Below are 16095 nucleotides of genomic sequence, written 5' to 3' on the forward strand. Positions count from 1 at the left end.
ATCTCAATCTTTTGAATTTATTTTCATTATAATTAAAAAGAAACCCTGTGAGCAAATTTTAGTCTTATACAATTAAAAACTTGACTTTATTCCTAGTTTATATATATATATATATATTTATGTATATATCTTTCTTTAAATTATATGGCAATAGACACAAACTATTAGATTTTTTTTTGTTTAAAATCCAATGTTTTTGAACAATAAAATAAAATACAAGATATCTAATCCCATTCCCATAAACTAATATTATAGTTCTTAAACAATGTTATTAAATTTAAATACTAACATTATAACTAAAATAATAGTATTAACAAAATAATTAAATTAAGCAACACACTTTATACAATACAATTGTTAAAATATTAAAAAAACTATCACACTAAATAAACATTCCATAATATTACTAATGAAATTATTACATAAAATAAAATTTCTGTCCTTAAATAATTTTTTTTCCTTTAAGTAATTGTTATGTTAGGTATCAAAGACTCATCAAACATTTTTATTTATTTTACTTGATATTAAACTTAATAATTAGCAAACCATGCGACTAGTGTTTCACAATTAACATTAGTAAAATAAACTTAATATGATAGATTATTTTTTGAATGGAAAATGAAGAAATTAATATTGAATTAAAAAGACAAAACAATTATCAGTCTTCATTATAATTATTTAAGAAATTGTAAGTAATATGTGTAAAGTAAACATTACAATTACACATTTATAATAACTATTGGTATCAATATAAGAATTTACTTTTAAAATATAAATGCACTCAAATGTGTGCATTATATGTGTTTATATATATTAAAATGTCTAGGTTTATATGCATATGAAATAGCAAATCAAGTTTTTAGTTTAAAAAATATATTAGACTCAAGTCTATAATCTTGATAAATAACATAACAAACTAAATTTAAAAATATCTATAATGTCCAAAATTAATTTTTTTTTGTGTGTTTTTTTTAACTATATATTCATTTTAAAAATGTTAAAAAAATAACATGATTTTCTTAATGATATTTAGAGACATTACTTTAGTTTTGGCGACTCAGTTGAGTTTTCTTCAATTGTCGACGATCCTTTTTTATTTAATTCAAATGTTACCTTTGTTATTCTAGGACCTTTCGAGTCTCCAGATTTCTCACCTAAATGATTTATATATTTTTTAATTAAACCTATTAAAATTGCAAATTAATTATTATAATTGAATAGAAAACTTACCAACAGATAAATATCTTCTTCGGGGTAATAACGAGTTTTTACGCCAATTTTCATCATTAGTTGATTGAACGTTAGAAGTAATATTTAATGGCTTTGTTATAACATCTGATGAATTTTTCAAAGTATCAAGAGTAGAATTTTCAGAATAACTACGGTGACGTTTCATGCGTGCCATTTTGCGCATAGATGCATCCAAATAACCTTCACTTTTAGGTAATTGCTAAAATAATATTTAAATTTTTTTATAAGCTGACCAATTATTTATTTAATGTCTTTAACTCTTATTACCTCTTCTGCTTTCCGGAAATCTTCAATTGTTTTAAACTTACTTAAAAATTGCTTTAATTTGGGATCTACTTGAAGCGTTTTACTATACTTGTAATACTCCAAAAAGGCCCAAAATTTTTCCAAACCATAAAGTTGACCTACAGTTTATCCATAAAAATTTGAACATTTTTAAATTTTTTTTTAAATTAAATATAAAAATTAATAAATTACCATTTTCATAATCTCTAATAGTTTCTGCTTGGAAATCTTTGTATAATTCTGGTCGGAATTTCCTTTCAAGACCATAACTATAGTAACGAAACAAACATTCCAACCCATACCTACAACAACAAAAATATGTATAACAATATAACTTACATTTACATAATTCCAACAAACCTAAAACCATTATTTGAATCCTCTACAGCCAAAGATTGGAACTCTTTATACATGTTCTTATTAAAATTGTCCCGCAAGAAAAATGACCAGAATCTATATAATGTATTCATTTCTTGAGACATTCCTGGCCCAAGTCTAAATCTCTCTAGAAAAAAAAAAAATAAAGAAAATTTTTTAAATTATTTTTATCTTCAATAAGTTATAATATTAAATTATCAAAATTAAACAGTATTAAAGAATATTTTTAAATGTAATTATTATACACACCTTTTAAACAACGTGAATGATATTTATGGTATGCTTGTTGAGTAAAATTATTTTCCATAAGTAATGCATGAGAAGGGTGATGGAAAGTTGGCAATGATTGAGGTGTGCTGGATAGAAAACCTTCACTTGGACTAGGACTAGTGCCTAATGTTCCACTGCTGCAAACAAAATAAAGTTTAACATAAACATTTTTTTTTTATATACCATCAGAATTGAGCATATGAAAACGTAGTCAAATAAGTATATTACTATTTACATTTAAATAAAATTGAACATTATAAATGGTACTTGCCACAAAAACAAATAAATGTGCATTTTATAACATGTATCAAAACTTTGTTGAAGATTTTCTGTTATTAAATGTATATGCCATAAATTAAAGGGGCCACCAATTTGCAGCTTATGTTTTAGTCAGACGGTAATTATCTTATTTATGAAATAAAAATTTACTTATTATTATGAATTTAAATTTTCGTGATTAAAATTTATAAATATTCTTTAAATTATATAAAATATATTGTGAACATTTTAGCTTTTGTCATTAGTGTATTTAATCATATAGCTAGCAAACATATTCATGATAGCCACCCCTGCCAAACATAGATAAAATTATAATATACATACAGTACATCGATAAAATGCAAATAAATTGTTTTTTTTTTATACATGTAGGGTTTCATTTTATCAATGCTTTAATTTTTCATTATGTGATAATAGTAAACTTATATCTATATAATTTAACAATAAGAGGTTTTTAAAGCTTCAACTAAGTACTATATGGAGTACTGTAGTCACCTATCACTGATAATAATATACTATTTACTATTATATATATTAAACATACAATTACTAAAATTATATTACCCAAACGATGTTGTACGAGGTCTAGAATGGGCACGAGAGTCCAATACCCAACCTACATGATGTTCACTGTCCACATTAAAACGACTTCGTTTTCTATGTCCAGATTCATCAATATCTCCATAAAAGTGACGACGATTTGGCTTTTGTAAGTCAAACTTCACTTTAGTCTTAGTCTGTGTTGCAGTATGAGTTTTAACTTGTTTATTTTCAATTTCCTAATTAATAAAAATGTTAAAATAATTCAATTGTAATAAAAAAGTATATGAATCAATTACTTTTTGTTCATTAGATTCCATTATTTCTGTTAAATTATCAACATTTAGAGAAGGTGGTGGTGGTGGAGGAACTTGATTGACTTTTTTGGGAGCTTTTGGTACAAGCCTTTCAAAAACTTCTTGCGTAACAACATTTACAGTTTTGTAAGATGATGTTTGATTCTAAAGAAAAATATATTAAGTGACAATTGGATGAATATTATTTATTAATAAATACCGTAGAATTTGTATGCCACAAGTCTTCTTCATATAATCTTAAGCCTAAGTCAATGGCGTGTTCTAGATCTTGAGTCATTTTTACACGGGTTGTCCTATCATGTGATCGATCTTCAATCTTTTGAGAGCGACTTATCATTTTTTGTGTAATTATCATGAGTTTATCAATATCTTTATCATCAAAATCATCTTTATCACCATAATCAGATTCATCACTATCCGAACTTCAAAAACAAACCATCAGGAAAAAAAAATTAATATAATTTTACATAATTTCACCATAAAATTGAATATTTAAAACAAATTTAAAATTACCCAATTGGATCTTCATTAAATTTATTTATTTTTCCACATGGTACAACAGCAAGATCTTCATCAAACTGAAATCCAAGATCCCATGAACTTGATGCATGACTATCAACTTGATTCTCAGAAAAATTGCGTTTGGATATATTAGATGCTACATTTTGTGTTTCTGATGTCACAGCAACATTGTTTTTAGGTTTCGAGCGTCTTTTAACCTGCAATATTAATTTAGTAATTTATATACTCAAGAAAACTAATAATAATAATTATTTATTTATTAATACTATATTGGCTAAGTTCAGTTTAAATATTTAATCTCAATATATATAAAATAAGAATATTATTCATTAAGAAATATCATAATATAATTGATTATTGTTAAAAATAAAAACATACTTCTTTCCACGATTCTTTATCGTCTAAAACTTCAACAGATACACTTTTATTGTTGTTGTATTCTTCTTTAATTGTATCAGACTTTAAATTAGCTATTTAAAAAATAAAATTAATCTCTGAATATTTCATACAATATAAATAAATACATTATTTTATCTTTATCTTATTAGCGTTATTTTTACAAATAATAAGAATATTTTTTTAAGTAATATTTCAAACTATCATAGATCAATTTGGTAACTATTTTTTTTTATTTTTTATTTTAAAGCAAGTTTATTAAAATAAATATATACCTCGTCAAGAAACAGGCCCAAACAACATTAGCTTGTATGTTTGCTATAATTAAGTCATTGTAATTGTATGCTTAAAACTATTGTAATACGTTAAAATTTAAACATATATTGATAAAAGTGGTTATTTTTTAAATGGTTTTTCTTCATATACTGGCAAGTCATAATTATACTCTAAAAATTTTAATGAATAAGAAAAAAAACAGATACAGAATAATTTTCAAATTTTTTTTCATAATTGTTCACCATATAAATAAAGAATATACAATAGCAGTTTTACTGTACTGTGTATGAAATATATAAATATTACTGGTATTTACAACTAATAAAAATATACATTAAATAATTTAATTTAAATTTTATAAACATATTATTAAAATAATGTAAATAAAGAGTATCTGATGTTAAAAAGTATCATCAAAATTAAATAACAAAATGCTTAATCATTAATATTCTTACCAAGTTTAGAATGTTGACCATTGGATTTATTGGGTATTTCAATAAGTTCATCAATATTGGTAAAACAAGTATCTTTTGTTTTTATTTGTTCACAGTCATTTTCATTTCTATCACAGTTCTCTTCAGTCTTCAATTCTATGGGGCCATTCCTTGGAACGAATTCTGGGACATCAGGATTAAGATTCATGGCAGCTTGGGGATCAGAAACAATGTGTATGCTTGGAGGAGGAGGAGGTGCAGGTAGATTTTTCACCATTAAGTCGGGAGAAATAAGTGGAACAATAGAAGGCGGTCCCATGGGATGAGTATATAATGGATTTTGAGCATTTAAATTATTTTTAAATAAAAATTGTTGAGGTATTTCTTTAAGTGGCCATTTGGTTGGATCAGTTCGGCATCTTACCTAATTAAATTAGAAATTAAAAGGTTAATACACTTAACTTTAAGTTATATGTACAAATGCTAAATGTTTATATACCATGTGACCATTAAGTTCTAATTCTTCCATATCAATCATAGCTTTCATAACAAGGCTAATATCTTGACTAAGTTCTCTTACACGTTTAAAAGATGCAATAAATGTTACAGGAACATAACCCTGTTCATCCATGTGAAACCTGAAGAATGTATCTTTGCAAAGATTATCTGTTGAAAAATAGTAAGATCTGGAAAAACAATATAAATAAATATATCATAGTATTAAACAACTTATTAATAATTATCAACGTACATTTGTTGCTTAAGAAGATTAATCACAGTCTGTTCATTTATCACTGGATAAGTCATAAACGGAACTAATTCACAATAAGGTTGGGTATAATTCAAACGGGATGGACCCGAGTATAACACATCACTTCCTTTAAAATTATAACTAGCCTGAAAAATAAAAGTTTTTAGAGATTATTAGAATCTTGAATTATTTGGGTATTTAAAATCAATATATAATTTTTAATCAAATGTTCATGCAATATTTTGTTAATACTTTAAATAAAAAATTTACATTTTTTCCATCTGATAATGGTTTTTGGGAATTAGTCCTAGGTTCTTCATCTTGAAGCCTATTGCGAGATCGTTGATGTCGTAGATAGCGCATAGGACCTCCATCACGTTTGTCAGAATCAGAAACAGTATTATCTGACAAATCAGAAATCTTACGGCTATTTTTATTTCTAATTTGATTATTACTTTTGTCTCGACCACCTGAGAAAGAATACAGAGTATTAGTATTATCTACATAAATTGTTAATTACATTTATTCTCACCAGATCGATCTCTACGATATTTTGAAAGTCTGCTTCTATAACTGTTTTCTTTTGATATTTCAATATCAAGAGGAGTCCATTTAGAATGTTTAACTGTAATAATATGATATACCCAGGTAAAGCAAAGAATATTTCAACTAAAATATATCATTGTGTTTTTCTATTTTAAAATAAATGCCAAATGGTTAGAAACTATCAGTGACTTTTTTTCTTATAACAGTGCTTGAAATCACATAAGTGTCTCTGTCTTTCTAACATACAACATATCAACATTTACAATCAGCAGTTCCAATTTTATGATTTAAGCTTAAATAAATAAATAGATTTGCTTATAATTCATACTTTAAGGTAAGAACATTATCTGAGTTTTCTAATTGGAATTAAACAATATTTTTATATTTAAATATTAATATTTTACATCTTATAATTAGGAACAAGATTTAAATGTTGTGTATTACATTTAAGTACTGTAGGATAATGCATTTCAAGTACAAAATTTATTTTTGTATAAATGATACTTCAAAAGTGAAATTTATTCTGTATTCTTCACTGTTTTTCTATTTAAAGTTATTTTCTGACCATTTTATTATTTTTAGCAACATATAACGAGGTTAAAATAAACCATGTAAATTAATAATATAAATTAAGAGATTCAAAATAAAGTTTTCATATTTAATTTAATAATGTTTAGGGAATTTTTCATTAATACTTAGTGTTAATTGCTATTTTGTAAATGTAATTATGTCTTTCTTTAATCAAAGTAATAATTGAATAAAGTATTTTCCAGTGACTTATTCATACAAATAACTAATTTTTCAATCAGTGCTACATTACATTAGTGTTTATTTCAAGTATACAGTTTATTTATTAAGTATAATTAAGTTCAGTTTATTTTTATTCAGTAAATTTTTTATTTAGTTAAGATAAAGAAGTATTAAAATTTTAAAATTTAAATTATTGATTTATTCTTGCTGGTATGCCTATCAAATAAAATTAGATTAGTTAAAAATATATAAAAGTAATAATTGTATTGGAAAGAAATTTTAAGTTCTTTTTTAAATATTTTTTTTAAGTTTTTAAGGCATTAAAATCCAGGTCATATCCTTAATTTACATAAAATTAAAATATCCTAAAAATCAAAACGATAGAACATAGATAATGTTCTTACCTTTAAGTTTGAAAATTGGTCCATTCAGTCTAATATTTAAACTAATAACACAAAATTGGAACTGCTGAACTTAAATGTTGGTATGTTATGCATTACTAAAATGGAGAAAACTATGAGAGTAAGACTTTTTTTTAATCTAAAAAAAAGTTTTTAACTTGATTTTATTACTAAGTTGAGAAATAATAAATGTAAATAAAAACCTAAAAAAAATGTATTTATTATTAAATTTTAATGATTAATACCAACCTTTTTTTCGTTTATCAATATTATTTGATTCATTGGATGATGAATGACCAGAATTTGTACCATTGTCTTGTTCATGAACATTTGGGGAGTCATTATTTGTTTCACTTTTTTTAACACCATTCATCTTTTGACAAGACTTTTTAATTGATGTTACCTCATTAGTAGAAGTATGAGCATCTTTAGCAGATGAGGAATTATTAACTTTTGGCAGTTGTGACTGAATATTTGGTGAAGTATTTTCACTCTGCGATATACATTTTTTCTACATGAAAAATAAAATTAATTTAATATACTTATCTAAATTATTTTTAATTTATTAACAGTAATAAAATAAATTAAATTGGTAATATCTATACTTACGTCTGAGCCTTGAGCAGTTCCTAAAGAAGGCCAAGCTTCAATACCATTTAATTCTTTGTTCTAAAAATGACAAATATATAAATACAACATAAAAGAACATTTCTAAAAATAAATGCATTTCAAAATATCTTAAAATTTGTTTCATTTGTATGACACATTAATTAATTTATGAATATATAAAATAATCTTGTAATATTTTTAATTTAAAGAATTTAGTTCTGAAAACAATATTTGAGAAATAAAATTATTTATTAACCATAACAAAGATAACATTATTTTATAAATATAAATATACATAATATTTCCAATTCTATAGTATTAACTTGACATTGAAAATCAAACTGAAAAAATTAATTTCATATATTATGTATTCTATGTTTATATTATGTTGGTAGGTATTAATAGAACCGTATTTGTACCTGATGATACATTTTACATAAGACATTAATTATTTTAAAAACTAATAACATTTTTGAATGTAATATTATTACATAATTTTTAGTTGTTAAATGACAATATGCATTTATAATTCTTTATTCTAAAAAGGGATTTATTTTGTAGTACATCAATCAATACATAAAAATTTAATTTTGGGGAAAATAGTTAACAAATTATCTGTAAGTATTTTAAGTTTAGATGAGTGAAATGGAGTGGAACAAAAGTATGCCATAAAATGCTAATTCACGGTTATACTGGTTTAACCTTTAAATATTTGTAACTAAAAAAAACTACTCATTCAAAATTTAAATTGATAGATCAAAATACTAGTAGAAAGCCTAAATTTTTATTTCAAAAATGTTCTTTAATGACTAGAAATAATTTAAAACACAAATTTTCTGAAATAATGACTGTATTACATTAATTAGATATACCCAGGTCATTACTCATTAGTTTCATAAAAGAACTTCAATAGTAAGGATTAAATAGTTTTGAAACATGATGCAGATTAATGAAGATAATCAGAATAGATTACCCAATAAAAATTATTCTGCATCACATGTAAAAAAAAAAAAAAATTATTTAAATGCCTCGCTATAAAACCATAACATTTCAATACTTCTCCCCTCAGCTTATCAAACAAAAACTGAAAAATAAAAAAAATGAGTGACATAGGGATAAACTAGGGAAGTGTTTAGAACAACTCTGTAAAAAAAATTGTAAAGAGTTCAAAAGTATCGTCAAAAACTTGGTACTTAAAAAAAGCCTATTATTTTATATATATGAAAGAAAATGTTTTTCTAATAATGGACCATTACTTGAATTAAAATATATTATATATAATAGTCAAAATAAAAAAAAAATATATTTACTTTTTTAATTTTAGTGAATTTGCTGCTTGACATATCACCTGTAAAATAAAAAAACATTAAATAAAAATCTAGTTTTAAGCACAAATTAGTGAAATTTACTTGCTTTATTTAAGCACATGATGAATTATGTAATAGTATTCTTTACATAATATATTTTACCAAAACATATAAAATCATAATGTAATTTATTAATCAGCTTTTTATACTTTCTTTAAATTAAGCACCATAACACAATTCCAAATACTAAGATGGTAGATATTTATTGTAGATTAAAATTAATTATGCCTACCCTTGACACAATAATTTTGTTTGTGATATATTTTCTTCAAGATATGAATAACAATTCCATAAATTTATAGGAAATAATGTTTTGTTTCTAATAGTTCTATGATCCATTCATACAAATTGAGTATTTTAAAAATAGTTTGTAAGAAGTTAATACCTTCATTTGTTATTTGATAATTAGCATTAATTAGATAGATAAAAATATATTTAATATTATTTGTGGGTACAAAACTAAGAATATTCATCATCAAAAATTGAAAAGCAAATTCAGAATCTTCAATAAATTTTAAGTGAAATTCATTAATTTGAACATTTGAGATGAAAAAAAAACAGCTTCAAATGTAATTTATGACATTTTTTTTTTAAAATAGCATTTATGGCAGATTTTTTTAAATCAAAAATAACTGTAACTGATTTTAGTTTAATATTAAGTAATTTTAACACTTCAAATAATAAATAATTTTTATAGTTACATCATAATATTGTAAACCATGTCTTAAATTTATCAACCACAAAAATCCAACAACCTAGAAAAAATCTAAAATAAAAACCAAATTCTTTATATGTCTATCTAAACTAACTGTATCACTGTTTCTTGTTAATTATTAAATATGATTAATTTAATTAAATTTTAAATAACCAAACAATTATAATACAGGTAATCAATCAGTATTTTTATTTAAACTAGATTTTTAACATATCTCATAATTTCTACGTAAAATAGTTTAATTATAAATTAAAATATAAATTAATAGGTATATCTAAAAACATAATTTAGATAGGGCATACAATTTAATAATCATAATTGCTATATGACGTTCATCTAAGTGTTTATCTTGTGTACAACACTAATCAGTATTTGAACATTGAATCATCACACTATACTATCGAACCATTGTAACTAAAACATTATTAGCTTATTTATTATGGCTCGATATTTTTATTTGCACACAATAAATAAGAATCATGAAACTTACAACATGCAACTAAGCATGAAATGATTTTTGCAAGTAACAAACATCATATTGCTTATCTAATAATAAACATAATAATAGATTTAATATCAAACAAACAAAAAAAACTATAAAATGTATAGAATGTTTAAAGTAAATTTTCTTTGATACCTATTGATTTTACTAGATTTGCAATGATAATTTTTGAAATGAGTACCTAATTTAAAAGTTTTAAGTTGTTTTTAAATCTTAACTGAAAATCGTATTGTAGTTAGTAAATTACCATTTTTTTTATTTCTATAGTACTTTCTTGAACCATAAGGAAAAACTACAGTAAATAATTTAAGAAATTTAAGAAAAAAAAATACCTACATTTTTTTTTTTAATTCTAAAAATGATACTTAAGTATCAGTTATGAACATACTTTATTATTTATTTTATAAAATAATATTCATTATATAGGTACCTAAATTTTATTATAAAATACTAAAAATTGATGTCAGCAACAATAAAATAATAACACAATAATATGTCATTACCTACCTAAACCTAATATTATTATTTTTATCATTTAAATTTTAAACTCATTCAGACTATTGAAAAACTACTATTAAATTTAAATTTTATTACAATTAAAAGTTCTAGAGTTATGTTAGCAAATCTTTAAATTCAACATAACAATTAATTATCTTTAAGTAGTTAAATACATACATTTTATTATAGTAACCGTTAAGTGTTAAAGTATTCCTTGGAGTAGGTAATTCCAATTGAAAACGAATTTTTTTAGATTTATTTTATAAAATAATAAAATAGTAGTAACATTTGTTTTATATAAATACCAAACTCTAATAGTAGTTGGATAATAAAATAGTACGCTAAGTACTTCTGATACTTTCTTACTACCACCTTAAGTCTATATATCTACAGAATTATTCAAGTATCTACAGAAGTATTAAGTACCTAAACATTTGATGTCTTTGATCTTCTCACTAAGATTTTAATTAAGTGTTTCACACAATGATAGATTTAACTAATAGAAAAAAAAATGGACAGGTATTTAAAAGGTGTACCAAATTTAGATATTATTACTTGAGTAAACATCAATTCTAAAAATTTTGATTAATTGTATAATTGGTATGGAAATTACCTAAAATATTTTAAAATTATACACAGAGTAAACCTACCAACTTTAATTATTTTATTAATAATATAATATTTACATAATCATAAGCCAAATAGACTTCACCGTAAGCATTAAGATACAATTCAGCATTTAAATAAAATTCTACGTAACACTACCTATTTAAAATACTTTTTATATACAATAGCTATAAGGTAATAAGTTATTGGTATAATTATTATTTCATAAATAGCTACTATGGTTGTAATTACTTTATATTAACATAATCTATTCATAATAAATTAATTAGTTTACCAATCAAAATATTAATAGTACCTACTTACCTATAATATAAAATTATTAATTATTAATTTATTTTTAAAACATACTGAAATAAAGATAATATGAATAATATAAAATTGTGCATAGAATAATGAAAAAAGCTCAAAAATGATTTATTCTTAATTAATTTATAAAAAATTTTAATAAATACACATTAATAATCATTTTTTTGGCATCATTTTGTAGATAATATACATGAATATATTTTTACTTAGTGTATTCTTTAATTTAGATAAAAAATTAAGCAAATTACTACTACAGTTACTTAATTACTTTTTATACCAATTAATACCATTGATTTTAATAAATAACTTTCCCAACATTAAAATATAATAAGTAATAAGTAAGTCATGTAAGACTACCAAATATTATATGTGAACTAACTTATCCATTAATTTGCTAAAATTAATAAGTGGAATTATATTACTTACTTGAATCAATATTTTTAAAAAATCTATAAAATTTTACATTTTTACTGAATAAAAAATTAAAATATGTATGTCTAGTGAATACTAAGTGAAGTACATAATCAACTTTAACAAGTATATTAATAATAAATAGAAGAATAAAACACCTGTTGATTAACTATTATATTTCCAAAATTAATTGATTTTTTATTCTAATTACTTGTGCATTGAAATATAACATATTAATAAGCCATCAGAAAAATTAGTATATCATGTATTATTTTTGTACCTATCTAGACATAAACAAAAAATTGTAATATGATCACTGATTTATTTTAAGTTTTTAATATTTAATTTATGCTTAAACCTTACAAAATTACAAAGATGTCTTTCTTAGTTATTAGTTTTAAAAATTGTTATTTGACTGTTGAAAGGCTACTATCAAACTCAACTCATTCAAGCTAGAAGGCTCTGGAGTAGTGTTAGCGAAACCATTCAATTAATTTTGCATAGATCTTTGAGCAGTTAAATAAATAAATTTAACTATCAAAAAAATTCTGATCTTGCTTTTAAATAAAAATGACATAATTTACTAATCAATTAATTAAAATACATATATATATCCATTTACTAAAAGTTAATATCTTTGTACAAAATTAAAATTTTAGTTTATAATTTCTAAAGGAATTTATCTACCAATTCATATTTCATGATAAAAACACATACCTAAAATGTATTATTTTAGTATTAACTGCTAAAATATTTGATTAGATAATACCTAGACATTATATATTTCTATTGATCATTTGAGAAACTAAATTTAACAAGACCACCCTATCTATGAAAGTGGCATAAGTTTATAACCAGACTTAGAATTAAATTACTCAGGATAAACACCAAGTTAAGTTTTAAATATTATTCATTGATACTAATACTTACAACTAGTTTGTTGTTGCGGTAGCAAGATCCTTTTTTCTCCAACAATTGGATCCTTGTCTTTGGCTGATTCTTTTGAACGAACATGTGCTACACTTATATTTGCTGTCCATGGATTAGTTTTTGGTAATGGTGCTTCCACAAATTTTTTTTTATCATTACTACTGATTTCACTACCTTCGTCACATTTTTCAAGTTCTTGAATTGGTTTATCTTCACTAGGCACTGGAGATTGACATGGGATATGTTTGTTTACGTCAATATCCTCAGATGTGGGCACATATTTTTTTGAGCGTATATTTTCCTTATTGCACGCGCTTTTTGTAGACATGACAACTGAAGGCACTGAAGACGGTACGATTACTTGACTCATACTAGTAGTCATTAAAAAAAACCTGAGTTGATCCGTAACGACGGATTAACGGCTTTACTCTGGCATTTTTCAAAATGCCATTGCAGCAACTTAGTAATGTTGTTGAACAAATCGTTTAATGTAAAAACGATTGCAAAAATAACATACTTGATTTCCACAACAATTAATCGAAACTCAAGTAACAAGGCGTTTTTTCTTCAGTAATACTTACTCAAGTTTAATAGGGTCATCGATTATGTTCTTTACACACTATCTGTAGAGTACCGACACGTCTAAAAAAATTATCACGAGAGTAAATGACAACGTAATCCTAAAACTTGTTTTAAATAAAAAATTAAAATATTATTTTTGTCAAAATAACCATGTGACTTTGGAAACGCAAAAACCATAAGAACTGCGTGTTCGACGTTCGGTAACCCGGCACGTTTCTGTTTTACTGCGCAACGCAATAATATGGAAGAGAAAATTGTTTATCAGTAAAGTTTTTCAAACACATGTGCTCAAGCCAAAGAAATTAAAAACCCATAGATATATAGATAATAATAATTATCAATATTTGTGTAATACCAGGGCCTAGGAGATTTTAAAACCCAGTCCCACTAAAAACCAACTTATGTCAAAGTCAAAGTTTTAATGCAATAATGTCATGTACTAATAGTGGCTGTTGTAAAAAAATTAAACCACGAGTCACGAGTTCACGACGACGAAATATTCGGTATGATAACACGTGCAACCGTGCAAGTAGGCGGAGCTTGTTTCAAGGATTCATTTTTACTTTTTTTGTTCTTTGGCTGTCTTTAGGGTACAATATTTATCTCACTCTTATTTTGTACTCAAGCTATCTCTCTTAATCTGTTTGGCACGACCAGTGACAGACCGAGTAATAATAAATATGACCACGCCTCCAACTCCCAGTCGGCAGTCATCAGTGTAGACTGTAGAGTAATATTACGTCCCGTTATCCCGTACGGCGTACATAAACAATAGTTGTACATACGTCTAAAGGGTCTATGCATGACAAAATAATTATTGGGAATGATGCTTTCTTTCAATTTACATCCTATGGTACAATTTTATGGTACGAATATACGATCACAACTTCACTGATATCAGCTTATATACGTAATACCGGTGAAAAGGGTGAAAGTATTCTATCCATAGACCTCATACTAGTCACACTAGCTATTTTTTTGGCTATTAATACTATGCTTTAATATTCATGTAATAAATATATTTTTTATTAAAATTTAAACCGGTTGAAATACGCTGAAGTTGGTAAGGGTGAGAACCATTTTGAGGCGCGCGAAAGAACGAAATTCAATTGATGTTTTGTTGTTTATGAACTTTTTAATCAACATAGGTCAATGTAAAAATCCCGACTTCAGATATAAAATAAATGATTGCACGACAGAGAAAAAATGATAATTATTTGGCCGTGCCATAATATACCCGTGTTGTTATTGAAAAAAACAAAATCCCACTCAACGCTAGCGCTTTCGGCGGATTTCGTAGTGCACTGATATAGCTAAAGCCATTAGCCGTGATCATTTACTAAAAAACCACCTACAATAATAAACATTAAATACTAATATTTAATAATTATATAATTGAAATCTGTGAACTGTGATTATGACATATATCATTGTAAATACTTTTTATTTTACATTTACTATTTTACATTCTTAGCCCGTGCTCAATGCTGCAATTATAAAATAATTTATGAAACTTGTATGATTTAAATTTTAATGCATTGAAAAACTTTAGAAAATGCGATTGAAATTTCAAAAACTGCAGTATTAAATGCCATTAATAGATACCTAAAAAATTAATAAATACTTAATTGGTAACATTTATTTGTATTAGTGTGCTACGTGTGCTAATGCACTTTAGTTCCCCCTCGCTGTTTTGAATATTTTTATTTTAACATCCATAACTATGGATGAATCGAGAATGATATAATCAAATAAATAATCGATGAAGTACCTACCTCATAAAGTCATAAGTCATTATTGAACTGAATAAATTTATACAGTTGTGAATTATAATGTCTCAAAATATTTTCAATGAGTATATTCCATAGAACACTATTGTATTATTTGTAGCCTTGTATAGGTATTTAATATTTCAGACTTCAGTTAAGTGTTGACTAATGAATGTACCGCAAGTGTCAGAAAAAACCACAAATTAAAGTTTTGTGTAGGTATCGTGTGACGTGACTAATACCTGCATGTTTGAAATTAATTGATCGAAATCAAAAAATTAATACGAAGATATTTCTTAATTTTGTTTATATTTTTTTATTACTACGAGATATATTGTTATTTCTAAATTTATGTATTGATTCATATTTTAATTAAATTTAAA

General features: G+C 24.4%; 1 protein-coding gene across 2 annotated transcripts; it reads right to left on the reverse strand.

Annotated features, from left to right (window-relative positions):
- Window positions 1-938: 938 nt before the first annotated feature.
- LOC112602843 (la-related protein 1) lies at window positions 939-14172 on the reverse strand. 2 transcript variants are annotated; one of them, XM_025351167.1, is made up of 20 exons: window positions 13362-14172; window positions 9316-9353; window positions 8006-8065; window positions 7646-7907; window positions 6232-6324; window positions 5970-6169; window positions 5700-5845; window positions 5448-5634; window positions 4970-5372; window positions 4221-4312; window positions 3834-4039; window positions 3520-3742; window positions 3303-3464; window positions 3028-3242; window positions 2164-2318; window positions 1897-2041; window positions 1729-1838; window positions 1519-1655; window positions 1231-1450; window positions 939-1154 (listed from the first exon to the last, which is right to left on the reverse strand). In XM_025351167.1, exons 1-20 carry the CDS (start codon window positions 13741-13743, stop codon window positions 1039-1041), a joined length of 3552 nt encoding a protein of 1183 aa, XP_025206952.1. In that variant the 5' UTR covers window positions 13744-14172; the 3' UTR covers window positions 939-1038. The 2 variants fall into 2 exon arrangements, with proteins under 2 accessions (XP_025206952.1, XP_025206951.1); XM_025351166.1 differs by having other exon boundaries at window positions 2164-2321.
- Window positions 14173-16095: the final 1923 nt, after the last annotated feature.

The sequence above is a fragment of the Melanaphis sacchari genome, unplaced genomic scaffold, assembly GCF_002803265.2.
Source record: "Melanaphis sacchari strain LSU unplaced genomic scaffold, SCAv2.0 Contig91_pilon_pilon, whole genome shotgun sequence".
NCBI classification, from domain to species: domain Eukaryota; kingdom Metazoa; phylum Arthropoda; class Insecta; order Hemiptera; family Aphididae; genus Melanaphis; species Melanaphis sacchari.

What these genes read in the sequence shown, in the direction of transcription:
- LOC112602843 (XM_025351166.1), bottom strand. Translation starts at nt 13,743, where the DNA reads ATGACTACTAGTATGAGTCAAGTAATCGTACCGTCTTCAGTGCCTTCA. An exon ending in TATTGATAAACGAAAAAAAG is followed by an intron (nt 6,325 to 7,645) that starts GTTGGTATTAAT and finishes ATATTATTACAG; the next exon opens with TTAAACATTCTAAATGGACT. An exon ending in ATATCGTAGAGATCGATCTG is followed by an intron (nt 6,170 to 6,231) that starts GTGAGAATAAAT and finishes ATTCTTTCTCAG; the next exon opens with GTGGTCGAGACAAAAGTAAT.